The 21,211-nt window shown below is 42.3% G+C and overlaps 2 protein-coding genes across 2 annotated transcripts; one reads left to right on the forward strand and one right to left on the reverse strand.

The window, feature by feature from the left end:
* Positions 1-993: 993 nt before the first annotated feature.
* LOC147316951 (uncharacterized) lies at positions 994-4,879 on the reverse strand. Its single transcript, XM_086313490.1, has 5 exons — positions 4,589-4,879; positions 2,742-3,138; positions 2,432-2,584; positions 2,062-2,145; positions 994-1,963 (listed from the first exon to the last, which is right to left on the reverse strand). The coding sequence occupies exons 2-5, from the start codon at positions 2,841-2,843 to the stop codon at positions 1,913-1,915; spliced, it is 390 nt and encodes a 129-aa protein (XP_086169616.1). The 5' UTR covers positions 2,844-3,138; positions 4,589-4,879; the 3' UTR covers positions 994-1,912.
* A 3,647-nt stretch (positions 4,880-8,526) lies between these two features.
* LOC147316952 (zinc finger protein Rlf-like) lies at positions 8,527-9,183 on the forward strand (the record flags this gene model as incomplete). Its single annotated transcript, XM_086313029.1, has 1 exon — positions 8,527-9,183. A coding segment is annotated over exon 1 (585 nt), but the record flags the coding sequence as incomplete, so codon positions are not given.
* Positions 9,184-21,211: the final 12,028 nt, after the last annotated feature.

Genomic DNA, 21,211 nt, shown 5'->3' on the forward strand with positions numbered 1-21,211 from the left:
ATAAACATTGAAACACTGATGCAACATTGTTCTTGATTAACGGATCATTTGATTTTACACTTTTACCTGAATGTGGCTCCTTTTTTTTGAAAAAACTTCCTTATATCCATTATGAACCTGGCTGTCTGTCTGTACACAAACACACACACACACACACACACACACACACGCAAACACACAACAGGAGTTATAAGGTTAATGGGCATTCAGTCAGTTAGCTAGTTAGTATCCATTTCAAACAGGACAGTTGTAACCAACAGTAGGCTATGGACAATTTGAAGTTTTAGATTTTAAATAGGCTGTATACATTTCAATGGGAGCAACAGAACGGTCAAATGTTGCTGATTTTACTACAGTGTAGGAGGGATTGTAGGGTAGCAAACATTGTCGGAAAACACGTTTTCAACAGGTTACCTGGGTGTAATGCTTTTCAGCTAAAAAGAAACATGGTCTGACTCCTACCTAACTATATAAAGAGTAACTGAAGGTTAAATGCAGCTAATATGTCCTGTTTTAAGCCAGGCACTTATACTTCCGCTCCGCTGCGTCTCAGCCACCATCGCTCTGGCAGCAAGAGCACTACACTGAAAAAAAAAGTTCTTTCAATTTACTTGATTTTATTGTGTACATCGGTCCCACATAATATGAATAAGTATGACTGACTTAATTTTCCACTTTCCCTCAAGTAATTAATGCTTGTCAGATCAAAGTATTTTATTTACATCAGATTACTTTAAAAAATCATGTTTGATGTACTAATATTAATCTATTATCATAATATCAATGTATTGCATAATGTCAATATATTTTAATGTTTAACACCAACTTATTTTTATTTGCCAGTGGTACGCAATGATATTATGTAATGTAAACACATTGCAATTATGTTCCTGCAACACAAATTATGGCTTTAAATCCTACTTAATTTTTTCAATTGAAATATTAACTGATTATTATTGACAAAAAAGGCAAAGACTGTGAGTGCTACTGAACAATTCACCTTTATTAAACTGTAACAGCAGTGAAAGCAGCAATTCTGCCATGAACAAGTCCAAAATCGCATCCATGTAAACTTGTTAACACATTTTTAAAGATAGCCTGCAGAAATAACTAAAAGAAAAAGTTAGTTTGAGAATATATTTGCAAATATTTCACAAAAAACTGACCTCAGCAGCAAATAAAAGAAAGTGCTTATAGATGATCCTGTCATCTCTTACATATAACATTTGTATTAATTACACAATTGAAAATGTAAACTAAATTAAGACTACCTGAAAAAAAAGCAACACGCTTTTATGAATAAACAGATTTACCCAAATATAACTTGTGTGTTATTTGACAACAGTTTCAGCTTCTGTACATGTATTTACCTGTATAAGATTTCAACTAAGTTGAGCCTTAAATGACATTGTTACATAACTAATACCAAACACCTACATGAATTTTAATCTTCATTTTAAACATGTAAGCAGGACATTAAGGTTGACTTAGAACATATTGCTAAAAATCGTCAGTAAAAATTTCTTACAACATGATACCAAAAGGAAAAATTATCCTGCATTGCAGTCACACGAGGGGAAAGCAATAAAAACATAAGCAGTATAACATTACTGAACACAAAATGAAAAACTGCAAAGAATTGCAGAAGTGCAGTCTTTGACTTCTCAATGAAACAGATGGTTTTTGAAAGCAAGAACTTTAGAGAGTTTAGCTCCATCCAGTTCCATGAAAACCTTCTGGAAAACGTCAAAGTTATAGCGAAGGTCAGCAGGGTAGGCAAGGTTTAATGCATACATGAGTCCAAATAGCATTATCACAGCAAATGCTACATTATCCAAAGTCTTCGCCACCCTGATGCCTGCAAGGACAACTCTTGTTCATCTGCTGAAGCTTGCTCTTTAAGAAGACAAATTCAAACAGTGGTGTCTTCAACAGTCTCACTGATGGCACGTTCTTCCATGCCCTGTAAAAAAGAAGCCATGTTAGTCATTTCCAAGTAAGTAATATGACACACTGTGGAAAGTCCAAAAAGAAAAAGAAAAAAAAAAGACAAGTACATACCACATACTCCTGGATAAGCATGCCAGGGTCTTCACCCATGTAGATACACACTCCCTTAACACACTCAGCATCAACATCTTCACACTGAAATGAAATGTATGTAATTAGCATCTTCATTCAGCTCTTGTCCTTCATTTAAGTTTTAATAGTGTACTTTACATGAATGTTTTTAAAGTAAAGGCACACAAATTAATAATAGGTTTACTGGCAATTAATAATAAGTTGACAAAGTGAAGGTTAAAAAAAACAAGCAGATGTAAAAATACAAAATGAGAGAATTTATCATGGGAAACATTTGAAATCTTCCACAATTATAAAATTTCATCCAAAGAGGATCGTGTTAAGTGAATGTTGAGGCTTTATCACTTACATTATCCATTTGTGCCACAATTCTTTTCAGTATTAGTCCAAGCTCTCCTCTTCTGTTGACCAACTTCACCAGGTTGTCCAAGTGGAGATCCAGCTGAGCCAGGAACTTTGTTTGAGGGGGGATAGTGGCAATTCTCTTAAACTCAGCGTTGATCTGAAAACATGAGCACAGAGAAATGAGCTTCAAAGGTTTAATACCTGGAAGAAGGCCGCAATCACTCATGCTGAAGAAATGGGCTGTCAAATAACAACTGTGCCTTAACCATTTTAGGCTAATACCACAAGAACACCGTGTATGAGGCAAACCTTACCTCATGGAAATCAAATAGAGCAGGCCATCTTGCCATGAAAGCCTCCACCATTGGTGCATCACGAACAACTTCATGTCTTCTGTATGAAAAAGTCTTTTCCATCTTGAGTTTCACCAACTCTGTTACTCTTTTTTATGTCCATGTGGTGGGCTTTGACATGTCAATAGCTTTAAGAGTCCCCTTGTCTGCTACTTCTGAAACTGAGGTAAGGTTAAGAAACTCATTCCCAAACAAGGAATCCATAAACTGAAGTCTGAAACTGCCCTGAAGACAACACTGTCTCTTGACTTCAACGATGAGATCCTCAGTTGATTCAGGCGCTCCATTAGAGAGTGAGCCTTCGACAGGTTCCGTCAGCCAAAACAGTCTTTAGGACCATAGGACTCCCCATAGGACTCTGTAGGCAACAAAGAATTACATATCAGACATTCAGAAAGAATAATTTCAGTTTAGTTTTCATAAAGCTATCCATACCCAATACTCAAAGTTATAAAGATCAGACATAAAAAAGAAGAATTTATCTAATGAAATACATGCGACTGAACCTATTACACTTATATGAACACCTTTTATTTCTATATGCCTTTTTAAAGTCACAATGTGGACTGATCCAATCTCATAGTCAACCAATGGATAAGTATCAAGGAGTTCACAGAGTGAAGCGAGAGTGAATATTCTTGTGGATACTGGGCGGAGCTCAAAAGCTCTGTCGTGCTCTCTGTACCAGCCACCAAGCTCTCTGACAATGTAGAATATGCTGTGGTACAATGCAGATATGGTTTTTCAGTATTCTGGCAATCCACCTGCTGCCCTTTGGGCCAGTACCATTCCATTTCTATAAGTTATACTCTTTATGTCACACACTGTGCAAGGTTGACCTCTAGAATGTCAGGGAATATGTACCTAATGACTTAAGCTATCTCCTCTTTAAGCAAATCCACTAGAAAGGCCGATACAGCTGAGCTCTCTAATTCAGACTTGCCAAGAGATGGGGAGTTTAGATGGTAAGCTATCATCATCTGATGTTTTGACTTCTGTAATCATAAAGGTAAAAATTCCACCATCACAAAAAACATTAATTTTAATTGAAAAAAGGTATTCCAGTCCAGAAGAGCATCAATGGTTTCTTTAAAGTACCAATCTTTGAGAAGCAGCTCACATATGTTCTACACAAACTAGAAAAAAAGAGGGGGGGGGGGAGGGTCCTAATTTGTTTTGGGCCGATGTTGGAAAATTCACAATACATCACTTAATAAGACATAGTCTGTTGAACAAACTTATCTCCTTGTAGATATCTGCTGTATTATTTGGGCATGACCGATAGAATAGTCAAATAAGTGACACTTCACCTAAAACAATGACTAAATAGAAAAATGATTTGGCATTTATGGGCACAGGTTCTTAAACCCACGTCTAAGGTGTCAGGATCCTTATTATAACTTGAGTGCATGTCATCAGCAAGAATTAAGGTATGGCACTGTGGCCCTCCCAGCTTCTGAAACTCTGACGGTTACAGCCAGACTAATTAGCCAATGTAGCCATAGCTAGCACGAGTAACACAAACACTATTGCTCTCTCAGTGACGTTTTAACTTGCTAAGCCATCAAAAACGTCAGTGCTCTCTGTCACATGCATAAATTCCATATCTGACCGACAACAGCTGCTTTCTCCCGACTATGTGCAATTTGTTAATATTTTTTAGCTTTAGCCACAAAGCTAATACCAACTTTAGCTAGCACTGTAAAAACAACATGTAGATGCATTACAGATTACGTTTCATATAGCATGCACTACAACAATTCTGTGAAAACGTACCCAACTAAAACAAATGTATTTAAATTACTTACCTTCTCACTATGCCTGACTCAGTGCCAAAGGTTGCATGTGGCTGAACAGTCTTCCAGAATCTGGCGGTCAATTGCGCTCTCCTTAAATTATGTTGTTGTCTTATTGGATAAGGTCGGTCTTATTATCCAATCACATTTAGTTGTTGTCTATGAATATACTGCATCATTTCCAGTTGTGGTCAAACATGATTACAATGGTTTTAGTATTCTAATTTAGTCATTTTAAATCAATGCAAGAAAAATGAGTAGTCTCAGTATTGTTTATAATCAAGTAAATGGTACTTTATTTAATCATGTAAATAAGAGAAACATGAGAGGCTTGTGTAGCATTAACTAAATTCATTTGTGCAAATTCAAAAGCCTGCCAATTCCCATTTTTTCAGTGTAGAGCCAGAGCAGGGGAGAGGCGAGCTGGAACAAACCATTTTGCTGAAGCACCCCCAAAAATGGGCTAAAATCGCCCCTGCTAGTAACCATGATACTAACTGCGAGAAACGTTTCATACAGCATTGTTTGACAGAAATGAAGGCGAAAAAATGTTTTTTTGTTCATTCATTTTTTTCATGAGATCATTTTGATTTGTTAAGTATCTGAGGATGAGACCACAGGACTGTAAAAACATGATTGTTGGGCTTCATTTCTGTACTGAACAGTCATTTTAAGATTAGTTAGTAAATAACAATTAGCTTATGTTGTTCATGAGACTAAAGTCATCTCACGTTAGTAATGTAAATATAATAATATGGCCAATATTATATTTATTATTCGATTATTATGATTTGTTAAAGCAGTGAACTTGAACTCTGTGTTAAATACTGAGCTTCAGTAAAGATTCAAGTTGCATTTATTTGAATTTCATATCACCTTAAATCTTCACTCAAAGACAAGTATCTCTGACAGTGTATATATAGATGTATTATATATAAGAGACAAATATTGTTTGTTTAATATGTTGACATTATTACATTTGGCTCAATGCTTACATATATGTGTAAAAAGAAAATGTACGAGCTGTGATAACTGTTTCTGATAGAATGAAGAGTAGACTTCATTCTATTAAATATTCCTTTATTGGGTGAGAAAATCAGACCATGTCATAACTGCTTTAAGTCATACAGAATAGATATCAGAGCCTTAAACAGGCTGGCTTCTGCTAAGTGGGTCAAACTGGGCAGAAAGTATCCAAACACATAACATCCTTATAGAATATGATGTAACACTATACAGTGGGGCAAAAAAGTATTTAGTCAGCCACCGATTGTGCAGTGCAAGTTCCCCCACTTAAAATGATGACAGAGGTCAGTAATTTGCACCAGAGGTACACTTCAACTGTGAGAGACAGAATGTGAAAAAAAAAATCCATGAATTCACATGGTAGGATTTGTAAAGAATTTATTCGTAAATCAGGGTGGAAAATAAGTATTTGGTCACCTCAAACAAGGAAAATCTCTGGCTCTCACAGACCTGTAACGTCTTTTGTAAGAAGCTTTTCTGTCCCCCACTCGTTACCTGTATGAATGGCACCTGTTTGAACTCATCATCTGTATAAAAGACACCTGTCCACAGCCTCAAACAGTCAGACTCCAAACTCCGCCATGGCCAAGACCAAAGAGCTTTCAAAGGACACCAGGAAAAGTATTGTAGACCTGCACCAGACTGGGAAGAGTGAATCTACAATAGGCAAGCAGCTTGGTGTGAAAAAATCAACTGTGGGAGCAATCATCAGAAAATGGAAGACATACAAGACCACTGATAATCTCCCTCGATCTGGGGCTCCACGCAAGATCTCATCCCGTGGGGTCAAAATGATCATGAGAACGGTGAGCAAAGATCCCAGAACCACACGGGGGGACCTGGTGAATGACCTGCAGAGAGCTGGGACCAAAGTAACAAAGGTCACCATCAGTAACACACTACAACGGCAGGGAATCAAATCCCGCAGTGCCAGACGTGTTCCGCTGCTGAAGCCAGTGCATGTCCAGGCCCGTCTGAAGTTTGCCAGAGAGCACATGGATGATACAGCAGAGGATTGGGAGAATGTCATGTGGTCAGATGAAACCAAAGTAGAACTTTTTGGTATAAACTCAACTCGTCATGTTTGGAGGAAGAAGAATACTGAGTTGCATCCCAAGAACACCATACCTACTGTGAAGCATGGGGGTGGAAACATCATGCTATGGGGCTGTTTTTCTGCCAAGGGGACAGGACGACTGATCCGTGTTAAGGACAGAATGAATGGGGCCATGTATCGTGAGATTTTGAGCCAAAACCTCCTTCCATCAGTGAGAACTTTGAAGATGAAACGAGGCTGGGTCTTCCAACATGACAATGATCCAAAACACACCGCCCGGGCAACAAAGGAGTGGCTCCGTAAGAAGCATTTGAAAGTCCTGGAGTGGCCTAGCCAGTCTCCAGACCTCAACCCCATAGAAAATCTGTGGCGGGAGTTGAAAGTCCGTGTTGCTCGGCGACAGCCCCAAAACATCACTGCTCTCGAGAAGATCTGCATGGAGGAATGGGCCAAAATACCAGCTACTGTGTGTGCAAACCTGGTAAAGACCTATAGTAAACGTTTGACCTCTGTTATTGCCAACAAAGGTTATGTTACAAAGTATTGAGTTGTATTTTTGTTATTGACCAAATACTTATTTTCCACCCTGATTTACGAATAAATTCTTTACAAATCCTACCATGTGGATTCATGGATTTTTTTTTTCACATTCTGTCTCTCACAGTTGAAGTGTACCTCTGGTGCAAATTACTGACCTCTGTCATCATTTTAGGTGGGGAAACTTGCACAATCGGTGGCTGACTAAATACTTTTTTGCCCCACTGTAGATCAACTTACCTCAGAATATATACACTGTAAAAAAAAAAAGGGCAGTGAAATTGACATAAAAACCATGTAAAACCCCTACAGAAATGTATAGTAAACCCCAAAACACAACTTTCCTGTTTCGATCACAGTGAATTATTGTAAACCTTTAAACAGAATGTTCCTGTTATATTTACAACATGAATGTGTGATTATAATCAAATTTATTGGTTAAAACTACAAATACTGTGAATAAAAACAGTGAAACACCGTAATACTCATAACTCAAACAATCATGTTAATTTGACATGCAAATACTGTAAAAATCACAGTTTTAGTCAGTTTTTCTTAAAAACACATGACCTATATGTAAGTCACTTTACAACTGCATAGATGTACTGGGCCTACTTTTAACATGATTCATGAAATGATGCAAAGTCATGGATAGGACTAATAAAAATGTTTTCACAGAAGATGTCATTGTGAACCTGAGAGGTTGCCTCTCCATTTATAGGCTATATAAAAATATACAATTAAAATTGTTTACATCGTGTTTTTTTCTTAAATCATTCGGGCTATTTGCAGCCTATTGTAGGGTAACCAATAAGAAATTATTATTTAACGACTAAGTAATGCTTCTGTCATAATGCTTGTATTCTTTATGTTTCTTTTAATTGCAATGTGATACTTAGACTAGAATACTTTTTTGGGTTAGGTCAGCAATGTCTCATTATTACAGGCTAAACAAACTTACAGTGCCTCCCATAGGATCTCTATGGTGCCTCATCTCCACAGAGCTGTAAGCTACTTCAGGCCACTCACCGTTGCACTGAGCGCGCCTAATTTTGAATGTGCATCTGAAGCTCGTCTCTGATTGGATAATGACGTGAGGGCGGGAGGAGAAAAGTGCCTAGTTCACGACTATAGCTAACGAGCCAGCACGAGAGAGAAGACGGGAGAAGAAAACGTTGAACTTTCAGCAACTACGTTGTTAGGACAAATTACAAACATACGATTTCAAGTGTTTTTTGAGGATCTGTGTTTGTTCGTCAGAAAGTCTGCACGGTAAGTTCAATATCTTGGCGACGTTTTTTCGAGATAAAAGCACCAGTTGATATTTAGACCAATGCTCATAACCTAGCGCTAGCATGCTAGTTCAGCTGAAAAGCACAGGCAAACTTTTGAAATACTAAAAATGATCATCTGCGTCTTTTGTAAAAAGGTATTGGTCACATTAAGAGGCTATGTACTACATTGCAGAGTGCATAAGAATGAGCCTTGTTGTATTTTTAAATGTGTTGGCGCCAATTGCAGCCAAACATTCACCACGTACTCTGCTTTCAAGGGGCATTTTTATCGTGTGCACAATGCACCTGCACTTCAAGCTACTCCTAAAGCTCTTGTTGCAGATTTAAAATGTGCGGTTTCATTATGTGCCCGCCATTTTCAAACAGTGAAAGAGCTAGTGTCTCACTTAAACGATCATATTGCAGAGGGCAGGTCTGTGTCATGTCCAGTAAGTGGTTGTAAGCATATGTTTACAAAAAAGTCATCATTTACTTCTCACATGTGTAGGAAGCATAAAGCTTGTTCCCCAGATGGTATTGATGACATGTACAAGGAATCTCGTCCTCAGCCCCCAAATGACAGTACAGAATATTCAGAAAACACACATGAAACCATGGCATCTGCTAGTTCAGCCAGTGATATGCCAGAGAAGGATAGTCATTCTTATCTCAGAAACATGTGTCTCTTTTACCTTAAACTGCAAGAACAGCTGCTAATTCCTGCCTCTACTATACAGAGTATTGCTGAGGAAATGCAGAATGTGCACGAATTGGGTCAAGCCTACACAATTAATAAGGTAAGTTGTTTACTAAAAAATGAAATGAACCTATCAGATGAAGCAGTCACTAAAATCTGTGACTGCATTAAAGAGTCACACCAGAAATCAAACATTCAAAAAAATGTTTAAATACACAGAACCCAAGAAAGTGCCATTGGGAATGGATGAAAACATGACAGAAAAATGTGCTTACTACATACCAGTTGGAGAAACCCTGAAGAGCTTTTTAGAGTCACAGTTATGGAGGAATACACAGTCACAACAGTTTGGGGGTCCTGATGTAGAAATTTTTAAGGATTTATATGATGGCAAAATTTTCAAATGTCACCAGTTCTTTAATGAAAACCCTGAAAGCCTCAAACTGATTTTGTACCAAGATTCATTTGAGGTAGTGAATCCCCTGGGTTCTGCTAAAAAAACGCACAAACTTCTTGCAGTCTATCTGTCATTAGCAAATTTACCCATTCATTTGCGTTCAAATACAGATAACATGTTTTTAGTCTTGTTGTGTGTTGAGAATGACTTCAAGCGCTTTGGAATAGCCAAAGTTTTCTCAGAGTTGTTGGCAGATCTGAAATCTTTGGAGACAGATGGAATAGATGTAGATGGAGAAACAGTAAAAGGGGGTCTTTACTGTATTGCTGGGGACAACTTGGGTTCTCATTGCATAGGAGGGTTTACAGAAAACTTCAGCTGCTCTCAATATTTTTGCAGGTACTGTGAAGTAACAGGAAGTGAGTTTTATGCTGATCCGAATGCCTGTGGTCCTCCACGCACTCCAGAGACATATGACGCGGCTGTTGCTGATCTCCAGTCTGAAACTATCCAAGACGTCAGAGGAATAAAGGTAAACTCCATCTTCAATACCCTTCAGTCTTTTCACGTATCCCAGCCTGGTCTCCCACCTTGTCTAGGTCATGACCTCTTTGAAGGAGTTGCGTCATATGATCTAGCACTGTACCTGAAGAACATTATAAAAAATAAAAAATGGTTCACATACTCCCTTCTAAACAGACGCATTAAACAGTTTAAATATAAAGGATCCGAAGCACTTACAAAGCCATGTACTGTCAAACCTGACGGATCCAAATTATCAGGGCAAGCCGTTCAAAACTGGAACCTTTTGAGATTGCTGCCAGTTTTGATTGGTGACAAAGTACAAAACCATGAGGATGAAGTATGGCAGTTAGCTCTCCAGTTGAAAGACATTGTGGATCTTATTTGTGCTCAGAGCATTTCCTTGTCCCAGATAGCATTCGCTGACATTTTGATCCAAGAATATTTGGAGATGAGAGAGATGTTGTTTCCTGGAATTAAACTAAAACCCAAGCACCACTATTTGCGCCATTATTCAGCATTGTTGTTGCAATTTGGTCCATTGATGAGGTTATGGGCGCTTAGGTTTGAATGTAAACACAGTTACTTCAAAAGATGTGCCAGACACTTGAAAAGCTTCAAAAATATTTGTCAAACTTTGTCAACACGTCATCAGATGTATCAGGCTTATCTTTTAGCAGGGCAAGAATGCCGTGAACTGCTGCAAGTCAAGGAGAGCTGTGCGTTTTATCCCAACCTCTACAGTGACACTATTCAGCATGCGGTCAGGGAGTTAGCTTTTTCAGAAAGCAATACCACAGTTACCACAGACATTCAGTACAAGGGCACTGCATATAAAAAGGGACAGTTTCTTGTGTACAGAAATGACGAGTGTATGGAGTTTGGTGAACTTCTACTCATCTTGATTCAAAATGACACATCTGTGTATGTTCTAATGGATATCCACAAAGGCATCTTCCTCTCAGAATACCATCTGTATTCTGTGACAAAGGACAGTCTTGGGTTACAGTGCATCAACATTAATGACCTGCCTGATTTCTATCCTTTGGTATCATACATTCTTCAAGAATACCGAGTCATTCCACTAAAGCATAGTATTGTGGCAAAATAATGTCCAACTAATAGCTCACTTCTCACTGTAAATAGTTTAACATTAATATAAGTGTCACCTGATCCCCACCCTGCTCCATCAAGTGTATGAACTGTATGTGATTTTCTATTTTGTTTGGATGTGGCATTTCTTCTTCAGTGCAAGTATGAGTGACTCAGAGCGAACCTTCCTAGATGTCGCCATCACGGAAGTCCTACCAGAACTTCAAGCTGTGAACAAAAACATCCTGGAGGAGCACTTGCAGTCCATTGGAGTTGTGACAAGTGATGATCTACGCTTCGTAACGGAGGCAGATTTGATGACAGTGTAGTGTTCTGTTGCAGAGTGTAGCAACTCCGATCAAACACCAAGCTAAACCTCTGTCAATGAATACACGAGTCCGAGTAGAGTTGACTTTTTACTCAGAATCTTCATTTGACAAATGGTGAAAACTGTAGTTGAAAGGAAATACAGAATAGAAAAAATGATCGTTTACATAAATATTGCATCACGAAATAACTCAAAATGTGACCTTACACCTTCGTGTTAGCTTTAGCAACAGTAATGATCATCATCAAAACTGCCTTTTTTAACATGTACAAATCAACCTCCATGAATCACAAATAAAATATAATTTTTCACAAATACCACTATTTATGCCTTTTTAACACCTTCATCGTGAAATATATACACTTACGGCGTTGCCTGAACAATGTTCCCAAGTGGATGGCTGTGGATAAGCCTCAGAGCAAGACCACATGTCACTCTCCCTCTTAGAGAACCAGGAAGAGGAATTAAACAGGAAATGAAGCAATACAGGTAACCCACCAGGAAGTGAGGTTATTAGCAAGTTCACCTTCAAAATTAAAGCTTCTTAACATTTTTAACTCTTTTTACTGTTCTTTCTAACTTAAATACATACAAAAGAATTACTTTAAGCAAACATTAAAGATAAATGAAATAAATGCCTTTGAGGCATCACACTCCCCGCCTGGCCTGTGTGAGGCCACTATGAACTTGAATGAGTCCAAACAACAGTCCTTAAATCAGTCCTTAGGCAGAAGAAGAACTACTTCTGCAACTGGCCTAAGGAAGGTTCTTGTGTTACCTTGGTCGGTCGTTTTTACTTCAACCTTTCTCACATGTCCATCCTTCCCAGGAAAGGTTGCTGTGACTATGGCCATGGGCCAGTAGTTGCGGATGGTCTGCTTGTCCCTGAGGAGGACCAGATCCCCAACTTGAAGGTTTCTGCGTGTCACTGTCCATTTTTGTCTTTGTTGTAAGGATGGTAAGTATTCTTTGCTCCAACGGGCCCAAAACTGGTTTGCGAGCGCTTGAACTTGCCTCCATTGTTTTGTGAAGAGGTCCTTGTCTGTGAAATCTCCTGGAGGAGGTGGAACTCCTGATTTCTGTGTGAGGAGCATGGCTGGTGAAAGAATGAAAGGTTGGTTTGGGTCTGTAGACACAGGTAGGAGTGGACGTGCATTGATGATAGCTGTAATTTCTGCCATTAGTGTTGACAGCACTTCATGGGTCAGGTGACTCTTTTGCTGCAAGAGCATTGAATCAAGGATTCTCCTGGCAACACCAATCATCCGTTCCCATGAGCCTCCCATGTGGGAAGCATGTGGAGGTCTGAAGTTCCAGCTACATCCTTGCTTGCTGAGGTACCCCTGTACAGTATTATCCATCTCCAACTCCTTGCTAGCTCCAATGAAGTTGGTCCCACAATCAGACTGAAGTTCTTTTGCAGGGCCTCTGAGAGCGAAGAACCGCCTGAGAGCATTTATACAGCTAGATGCGTCCATAGACTCAATCAGCTCAATGTGGACGGCCCTTGAACTCAAACAACTAAACATCATGGCCCACCGTTTGCTCTCTGCCTGTCCTCCTCTGGTGCGTCTGGTTACAACAGACCAAGGTCCAAAGACGTCAAGCCCCACGTATGTGAAGGGAGGGCAAACTTTGAGACGTTCCGGCGGTAAGTCGGCCATACGTTGTTCTTCCGGTCTCCCACGCAGCTTCCGGTAGATTACGCATTTGTGTAGGACTGAATTGATTAGTCGCTTCCCACCCAAAATCCACAGTCCAGCTGCCCTTATAGCACCTTCTGTGAGATGTCGACCCTGATGTCTCACCTGCTCATGGTGATGTCGTACGAGCAGTAAGGAAACGTAGCTGTCCTTGGGTAGGATTACTGGGTTCTTTTCTTCACACGTTAGTTGAGAATGTTTCAGTCTGCCTCCAACGCAGATAAGACTACTCTCCAAAGTTGGACTGAGTTTATGCAACGGGCTGTTTGTGGGCACCACTTTGTTTGCTTGGAGGGCTGACAGTTCCTTGGCAAAGGCTGGCATTTGTGCTGCTTGCAGAATGACATGTTTTGCTTGAGCTATTTCATCCACAGTACGAGGTAAGCAACATGTGTGCCATCCCGTACACCTGCTGTTTTGGTTTGAATGTTTGTGAGATCTTGCCACATGCATAAGGAAAGCCACTGCTCGCAGTAGAGAGGTAAAGGTGGAGAAACGGCGAAAGCGATCAGGGGTAAGTACAGGTTCCTTCAGATGAGTAGTGTAGGTGCGTACCTGTGGTCGAATCTCTGAGTCATTTCCCGGGTCGATGAGCTCAAACGTCTCACTGGTTTGTGTTGTTTCTGCAGATAACTGATGCAGGAATGAAGGTCCGGTGAACCAAGAACTCTGGGTCAGATGGGATGCAGGCAGAGATCTGGATGCATGGTCCGCAGGGTTTTCTTCCGTGCACACATAATGCCATTGTTCTGGTCTGGTAGATTGTCGGATACGTTGGACTCTGTTATGGACATATGTGTAGAAGCGTTTTGTCGTATTACAAATGTACCCGAGTACCACCTTACTGTCCGTGTAGAATCTGACAGCATCCAATTTCAGATCCAGCTCCTCCCGGATGAGATCCGCCATTTCTACTGCAAGGACAGCAGCGCAGAGTTCGAGCCTCGGGATTGTTGGTTCAGACTGGGGTGCTAATTTGGCTTTGCCCATAACAAATCCTACTTCCACTTTTCCATCCTCCTGGATGGCTCTCAAGTAAGCGATAGCCCCAATGGCCATAGTTGAGGCGTCTGAGAATACAAACAACTCTGTGCGCACAGCTTTGGTGAGCGAGGTTGATGTGTATGCACGTGGCACATGAAGCTCCTTTAGGACTTGAAGAGAATCTCTCCAGGTTTCCCATTTCTTCAGCTTGTCTTCTGGGAGAGGTGCATCCCAGTCAGTCAGTTCCGAACTAAGTTCCCTAAGAAGAGCTCGTCCCTGGATTGTGACGGGTGCCAGCATACCCATTGGATCAAAAACACTATTGACGGTAGAGAGGACTCCACGTCGGGTGAAAGGTTTGATAATAGTTGATGCAGAGAATGTGAATGTGTCTTTTCTGATCTCCCAAAGCAAACCCAGGCTGCGCTGCATGGGTGCTGTCTCTCCGCTCAAATCCAGATCCTTGATGAGCGGGACACAATCTTCTGGCGGGAAAGCTCCAGTGACTGCCGGACTGTTCGACACAAACTTGTGCAAGCGGAGGTTTGATTCAGCAAGTGAAGCCTGAGTCCGTTGGAGAAGGTTGATTGCTTCTGCTTCAGATGGGAGAGACACCAAGCCATCATCCACGTAAAAGTGCCTTTCCACAAATTTCACTGTGTCGGCACCGTACTTCTGGGCACCTTCAGCAATGGCTCTTTGCAGACCATAGATGGCCACAGCCGGAGATGGTGAGTTGCCAAAGACATGAACCCTCATGCGATAGTCGATAACTGCCTTGGTGAGGTCGTTGTCCTCATACCACAAAAACCGGAGGAAGTTGCGGTGCCTTTCATGGACCAAAAAGCAGTGAAACATTTGTTGGATGTCGGCGAGGATAGCTACTCTCTCCCTTCGAAAGCGTAGAAGGACACCCAAGAGAGAATTGTTGAGGTCGGGACCAGTCAGAAGCACGTCATTGAGGGAGACCCCGCAGTACTGAGCGCTGGAATCAAAAACCACCCTGATTTGGTTGGGCTTTTGTGGGTGGTATACCCCGAATGATGGAAGAAACCAGCACTCTTCATCTTCCCTCAAGGGTGCTGCCATCTCTGCGTGACCGTTGGCAATGATCTTCTCCATGAATGCCACATATTGCTTCTGCATCTCGGGTTTCTTCCTGAATTGGTGTTGCAAGGATTCAAACCTCTTAACCGCATGCGCTTTATTATTTGGCAAACGTTGCCGTGGTTCCTTGAACGGCAATGGAGCAACCCAACTACCAGTGTCATCTCTGTGGACATTTGTATCCATGATCTCTAGGAAGAGGATGTCTTCTATTGATGGGGCAGGTTTGTTATCATGTTCAGATTGGTTAAACACTGTGCGTCCTAGCATCCTCTCTGGCATTTTGTTAGACTTGTTGAAGCTTGGCTGTGTTTCTTTGACCTGCATGAAACTTGCACAGGGCTGAAATATGGAATGGCGACCGCTGTCTAGCACATGGGTCTTGAATGTGTCAACTGTTGGCTTATGCACATTACCTAGGCACACCTCCCCTATCACCACCCAGCCTAGATCGAGACGTTGTGCAAAGGGAGCGTTGTGTGGCCCGTTAACTTGCTGCCTGACCTTGTGTGCTCTAAGCACGTCTCTCCCGAGCAGCAGGAGTATCTCTGCTTCTGGGTCTAGATCAGGGATGTGTTTGGCTATATGGTGGAGATGAGGATGATGCAAAACTGCACCTGGTGTTGGGATTTCAGCTCGATTGTTAGGGATTTCAGGGCACTCAAGGAGTGGTGGAAGAGGTATGAGAATGTTGCCGTTCAACGACTCTATCTGGAATCCTTCTGCCTTCCTGCCATACGTTTCGAGGACGCCGGAGCATGTTCTGAGATGGTATAAGAGTGGTTTGTTCTCCACACCAAACAGCTCAAAGAACTCTGGCCTGGCTAATGAGCGATTGCTCTGGTCGTCCAGAATTACATAAGCTTTAATGGCTTTGTGTTTTGAATGTTTGGGGTAGACCTTTGCAAGGCAGATCTTAGAGCAAGAACGACCCCACTGGCCGGGGCTACAAACCTCTGTGCAGCTGGTTCTAACATCAGTTACATTAGAGTCATCTTCTCCCTCCCCGCCATTCTCTTGTGGTGGTGGAGGAGCCTTGGTGAGTTGAGGTTGTGGGCCAGGGTGCATAGCTGCATCATGATAGATGCTTTCACACTCTAAGCATTTCACGGAAGATTTGCAGTCTTTGGCAACATGTGAAGTTGAAGAACAACACTTGAAGCATATTCCTTTCTGTTTTAGAAAGGCCTTCCTGTCATCGATGGACTTGTTTCTGAATGTCCTGCATTTTTTAAGTGGGTGAGGTTTATTGTGCAATGGGCAGTTCTTGTTAGGGTCGTTGTTGATTGTAGAGACATCTGTTTTGTGAACTGCGATAGACTTGTTGGTGTTAAAGCTCTTCATAGGTAATCTTTCTGGTTTTGTGGGGTTTGCGCCGTTGCTTTGACGAATAAAGCTGGGGTCATTTCGCTTCTTTACCTCATGACAGACAAAGTTACAAAAGTAACTAAAGGGAGGGAAGCAGCCGTTATTCTCTTCTTTGTACCACAACCCAGATGACACCCACTTCTCCTGGAGCCCATATGGGAGCTTGTCTACTATGGGTCCAATACCTCTGGATAGGGCTGCTCAATTAATCGAATTTTAATCACGATTACGATCTGGGCTTTCAACGATCATTAAAAATGACTGAGCCGATTATTAGCCCCTCCCTCATTTATCCGCGACACCTTAAAGGCCGGTTCGTGAAAATATTGTCGGGCATAAACCGGTCCGTGGCGCAAAAAAGGTTGGGGACCGCTGATTAAGAGGACCTGAGGGAAGCTCGGAAAGCTAAGAAGTTATTTGGAGAGGAGAGTGACTGCTGTTGGTTGAAAAGAGAGGTTAAAAAAAACTTCAGTGGTGTTGCACACTATTTTATATTATTTTTTAAAGTCATTGTTAACCCTTTAAAGCCGGTCAGAGCAGCACGCTCCGTTTTGTGTAACTATTTTTTAAATCCCTGTAGAATCTGAGCCGTGTAAGCTAGCGCAATAATTTGTTTTGCATATGAAACCGGAGGAGTTGTACTTACATCTGATGCCATCAGCTTGTCCTCGGTCACAGTTTCCTTCCACATAAAGCTTTGCAAAAATTGCATAAAAAGCTCTTGCAGGAACAAAAACATAATATTCCAGAAACAGGCTTTGCCGATTTGATCAGCTGTTCGTAACTCTTCCCACAGTAGAACAGACGTCAGCGCAAACAATCGCATGTCGGCCATTTCCTGGTTGAAACCGGAAGTGACGTCATTTTCGCAGAAATTGTAGTTTTTTACTTGTAGGCCTTAAAAACCTATACTGGTCATGTTTGACTTTTCTGAATAGTTTCTGGGATGCTTAGAACTCAAATTGCACTGCTGGAAATAGTTTATTTTGATGCACCTGCTGCTTTCTTTGCAAATTTGCATCATAGGATTGTTTTTTCGTTTTTCCTGCAGTATATAAAAATTGGTGTATCTCCAAAATAAAACTATGAAGACACTCAAAATAAGTTTCCTGTTATTGTAAACTATTTTTTGCAACTTTTTTGTATTTAAAGCTTTGAGGGATAAACCTCTTAAATTTCTCCAAGTAGAAATATATGTAAAAAATACAAAAAACGATTTTCAATTTTTTTGTAGTTTATTGCACTTTTTCAAATTCAAATTCAAATTCAAATTTTATTTGTCACGTACACAGTCATACACAGTACGATATGTAGTGAAATGCTTGGACAACTGCTCGTGACCTAAAGAAAACAAAAAAGGAAAAGGCTATGAATAAGATAGGAAATAAATATGAAAATTAAAAAGGGTAAATTTAACTAGGAAGGAATAGAATATAAATTAAGGTTAAAAATGAAATAACTGTACAACACAAATTAGAATGAAGGGTAAATTTAACTGGGAAGAATAAGATAAAGATAAATATATAAATTAAAGTTGAAAATAAAATAACTGTACAACAAAATACACAATACACAATATAGAACTATATAAGAATGTATGAAGAAATCTAAATATAAATAAATATATACACAATAACAGCAGCTGTACAAGTATTAACCGGAAATGAAGAATATAGTGACCAGTGTTGTGCAAAACCAAAGTCCAGAAAGTCCAGTGTGTGTGTAAGAACTGTATGTGTGGGTCAGTACTGTGTGGTGGTGTGATTGAGAGACCGTATCGCCTGCGGGAAGAAGCTCCTCCTCAGTCTCTCTGTGTTGGTCTTCAGGGAGCGGAATCGCTTTCCTGACCTCAACAGAGAGAACAGTCTGTTGTTGGGATGGCTGAGGTCCTTCACGATCTTCCTGGCCTTGGTCCAGCACCGCCTGCTGTAGATTGAGTGCAGGTCAGGGAGCTCGGAGCGGATGGTGCGCTCAGCTGACCGCACAACCCTCTGTAGAGCTCGTCTGTCCTGCATGGTGCTGTTCCCGAACCAGGTTAAGATGTTTCCCGCCAGGATGCTCTCTATGGTGCACGAGTAAAAGTTCCTGAGCACCTTGGAGGGCAGTTGGAAGTCTCTCAAGCGTCTGAGGTGGTAGAGACGCTGTCGGGCCTTTTTCACCACGGTGTTGATGTGACAGGACCATGACAGGTCCTGCGTGATGTGAACTCCGAGGTATTTGAAGCTGTCCACTCTCTCCACTGGGCACTCGTTGATGACGGGGGTCTGGTAGTTCCTCTCCTGCTTAGTGCTGAAGTCCACTATCAGCTCCTTTGTCTTACTGACGTTTAGAAGGAGGTTGTTCCTCTGGCACCAGTTCTCCAGATTCCTAATCTCCTTCAGGTAGGCCGTCTCGTTGTTATCAGAGATCAGGCCCACCACGACGGTGTCGTCAGCAAACTTGATGATGGTGGTGGAGCTGGTAGTGGCCACACAGTCATATGTGTACAAAGAGTACAGCAGGGGGCTCAGAACACACCCCTGGGGGGCTCCAGTGCTGAGAGTGGTGGAGGCTGAGACATGTCCGCCCATCCTTACTGCCTGTGGTCTGCCAGTTAGGAAGTTGGAGATCCACTGACACATAGATGAGCTGAGTCCCAGATGCTCCAGCTTGGTGGTGAGTGTGGAGGGAATTATGGTGTTAAATGCAGAGCTGTAGTCTATGAAGAGCATTTTAACATAATTCCCCCTTCTAGTGTCCAAGTGAGTGAGTGATGTGTGGAGGAGATGAGAGATGGCATCGTCTGTGGAACGATTTGGACGGTAAGCGAACTGTAGTGGGTCCAGTGTGTCTGGTAGTGAAGAAATGATGAAGTCTCTGACCAGGCGTTCAAAGCACTTCATCACTACTGAGGTGAGGGCTACAGGGCGATAGTCATTGAGAGAAGCAGGGTGGGGTTTCTTCGGGACAGGAACAATGATGGACTCTTTGAAGCATGTGGGGATCACCGACTGAGATAAAGAGATGTTGAATATCTCAGTGAACACAGGAGCTAGCTGGTATGCGCAGTCTCTTAGGATACGACCTGGGATGCCGTCTGGTCCTGCTGCTTTCCTGGTGTTCACTCTCTTGAAGGCTCTCCTTACTTCATGCTCGGAGATGACGAGCACGTTTCCGGTGCTGGCAGTATCTTCCTGTCTGCAGCTGTTAGCGCCGCTAACACTAGCATTGTTGGAGACCTTAGCTGCAGCCTCGAAGCGAGCATAGAAAGTGTTCAGCTCGTCTGCCAGAGTCACGGCCGCGTTCGTCATACCGGTTGTTGGTGCTTTATAGTCCGTTATTGTCCTTAGTCCCCGCCACAGGCTCCTAGAGTCACTCTGTTGGAGTTGTGACTCTAGTTTCCTCCCGTAGCGCTGCTTCGCCTCTTTCACCGCCCTCCGCACGTTATATGACGCGGCTTTGTACGGGTCCATGTCCCCCGTCGTGAGTCCCGTGTTGTAGGCAGCGGTGCGGGATCTCAGAGCGTCGCGGATGGTTTTATCCACCCACGGCTTCTGGTTGGGAAACGTTGTGATAGTCTTTGTCTCCACGGTATCATCCGCTAGTTTCCCGATGAATCCCACAACCGCTTCCGTAAACACGTTGACGTCATCGTCGGAGCTGTTTCTGAACATGCCCCAGTCTGCGTCATCGAGTGCGTCCTGTAACGCGGCCACCGATTGATCCGTCCAGCGCGCGACCTTCCTCTGAACCGGAACTTCCTGTTTCAGCCTTTGTTTGTATTTTGGCATGAGGAAGATGGCGGCGTGATCAGATTTGCCAAACGGGGGGCGGGATTGTGCCTTGTAGCCATCCTTGACCGTAGTGTAGCAGTGGTCCAGTGTCCTTTCACCCCTGGTGGGGCAGGTGATGTGTTGATAAAAGTTCGGCGCTGCGCGTTTGAGGTTGGCGCTATTAAAGTCCCCCGTCACAATAAGCGCAGCGTCCCGGTGTTGTGTCTGGTGCTGTGTGAGTGCCTCATGCAGCTCGCATAAGGCGGTGACCGTGTCCGCTTGTGGTGGAATATAAACGGCACTTACAATGACCGATGTAAATTCCCGAGGTAGATAAAAAGGACAACACATGATGGACAGTAGTTCCAGATTTGGTGTGCAGGAGCGTGTGAGAGGAACAACGTTCGCACTGTTGCACCAGTTGTTGTTCACCATTAAACACACGCCGCCTCCCCTTGACTTCCCCGAGTCCCGTGTCCTGTCCATGCGGTGAACCGAGAAGAACTCGGCCGGCTGGATGGCGTGGTCCGGCACCGCTGGGTTCAGCCATGTCTCGGTGAAGCAGAGGAGATTGCAGTCCCGAATGTCTCTCTGGAACTTTATCCTGGCCCTGAGGTCGTCAAGCTTGTTCTCCAGTGACTGGACGTTGGCGAGCAGGATGCTAGGCAGAGGTGTGCGGTGTGCACGAGCTCTCAGCCTGTTCCTGACGCCGGCTCGCTTCCCTCTAGGCCGCCGCCGCTTCCCTTTGTTCTCCCTCGAGATCTCACTCGGCCAGCTCGGATCCGGAGTTA

This window comes from Aulonocara sp. 'chitande type north' Nkhata Bay, linkage group LG12, assembly GCF_057382095.1.
Source record: "Aulonocara sp. 'chitande type north' Nkhata Bay isolate Kocher_YH1m ecotype deep benthic linkage group LG12, A_spYH_male_GT1.1, whole genome shotgun sequence".
Taxonomy (NCBI): Eukaryota; Metazoa; Chordata; class Actinopteri; order Cichliformes; family Cichlidae; genus Aulonocara; species Aulonocara sp. 'chitande type north' Nkhata Bay.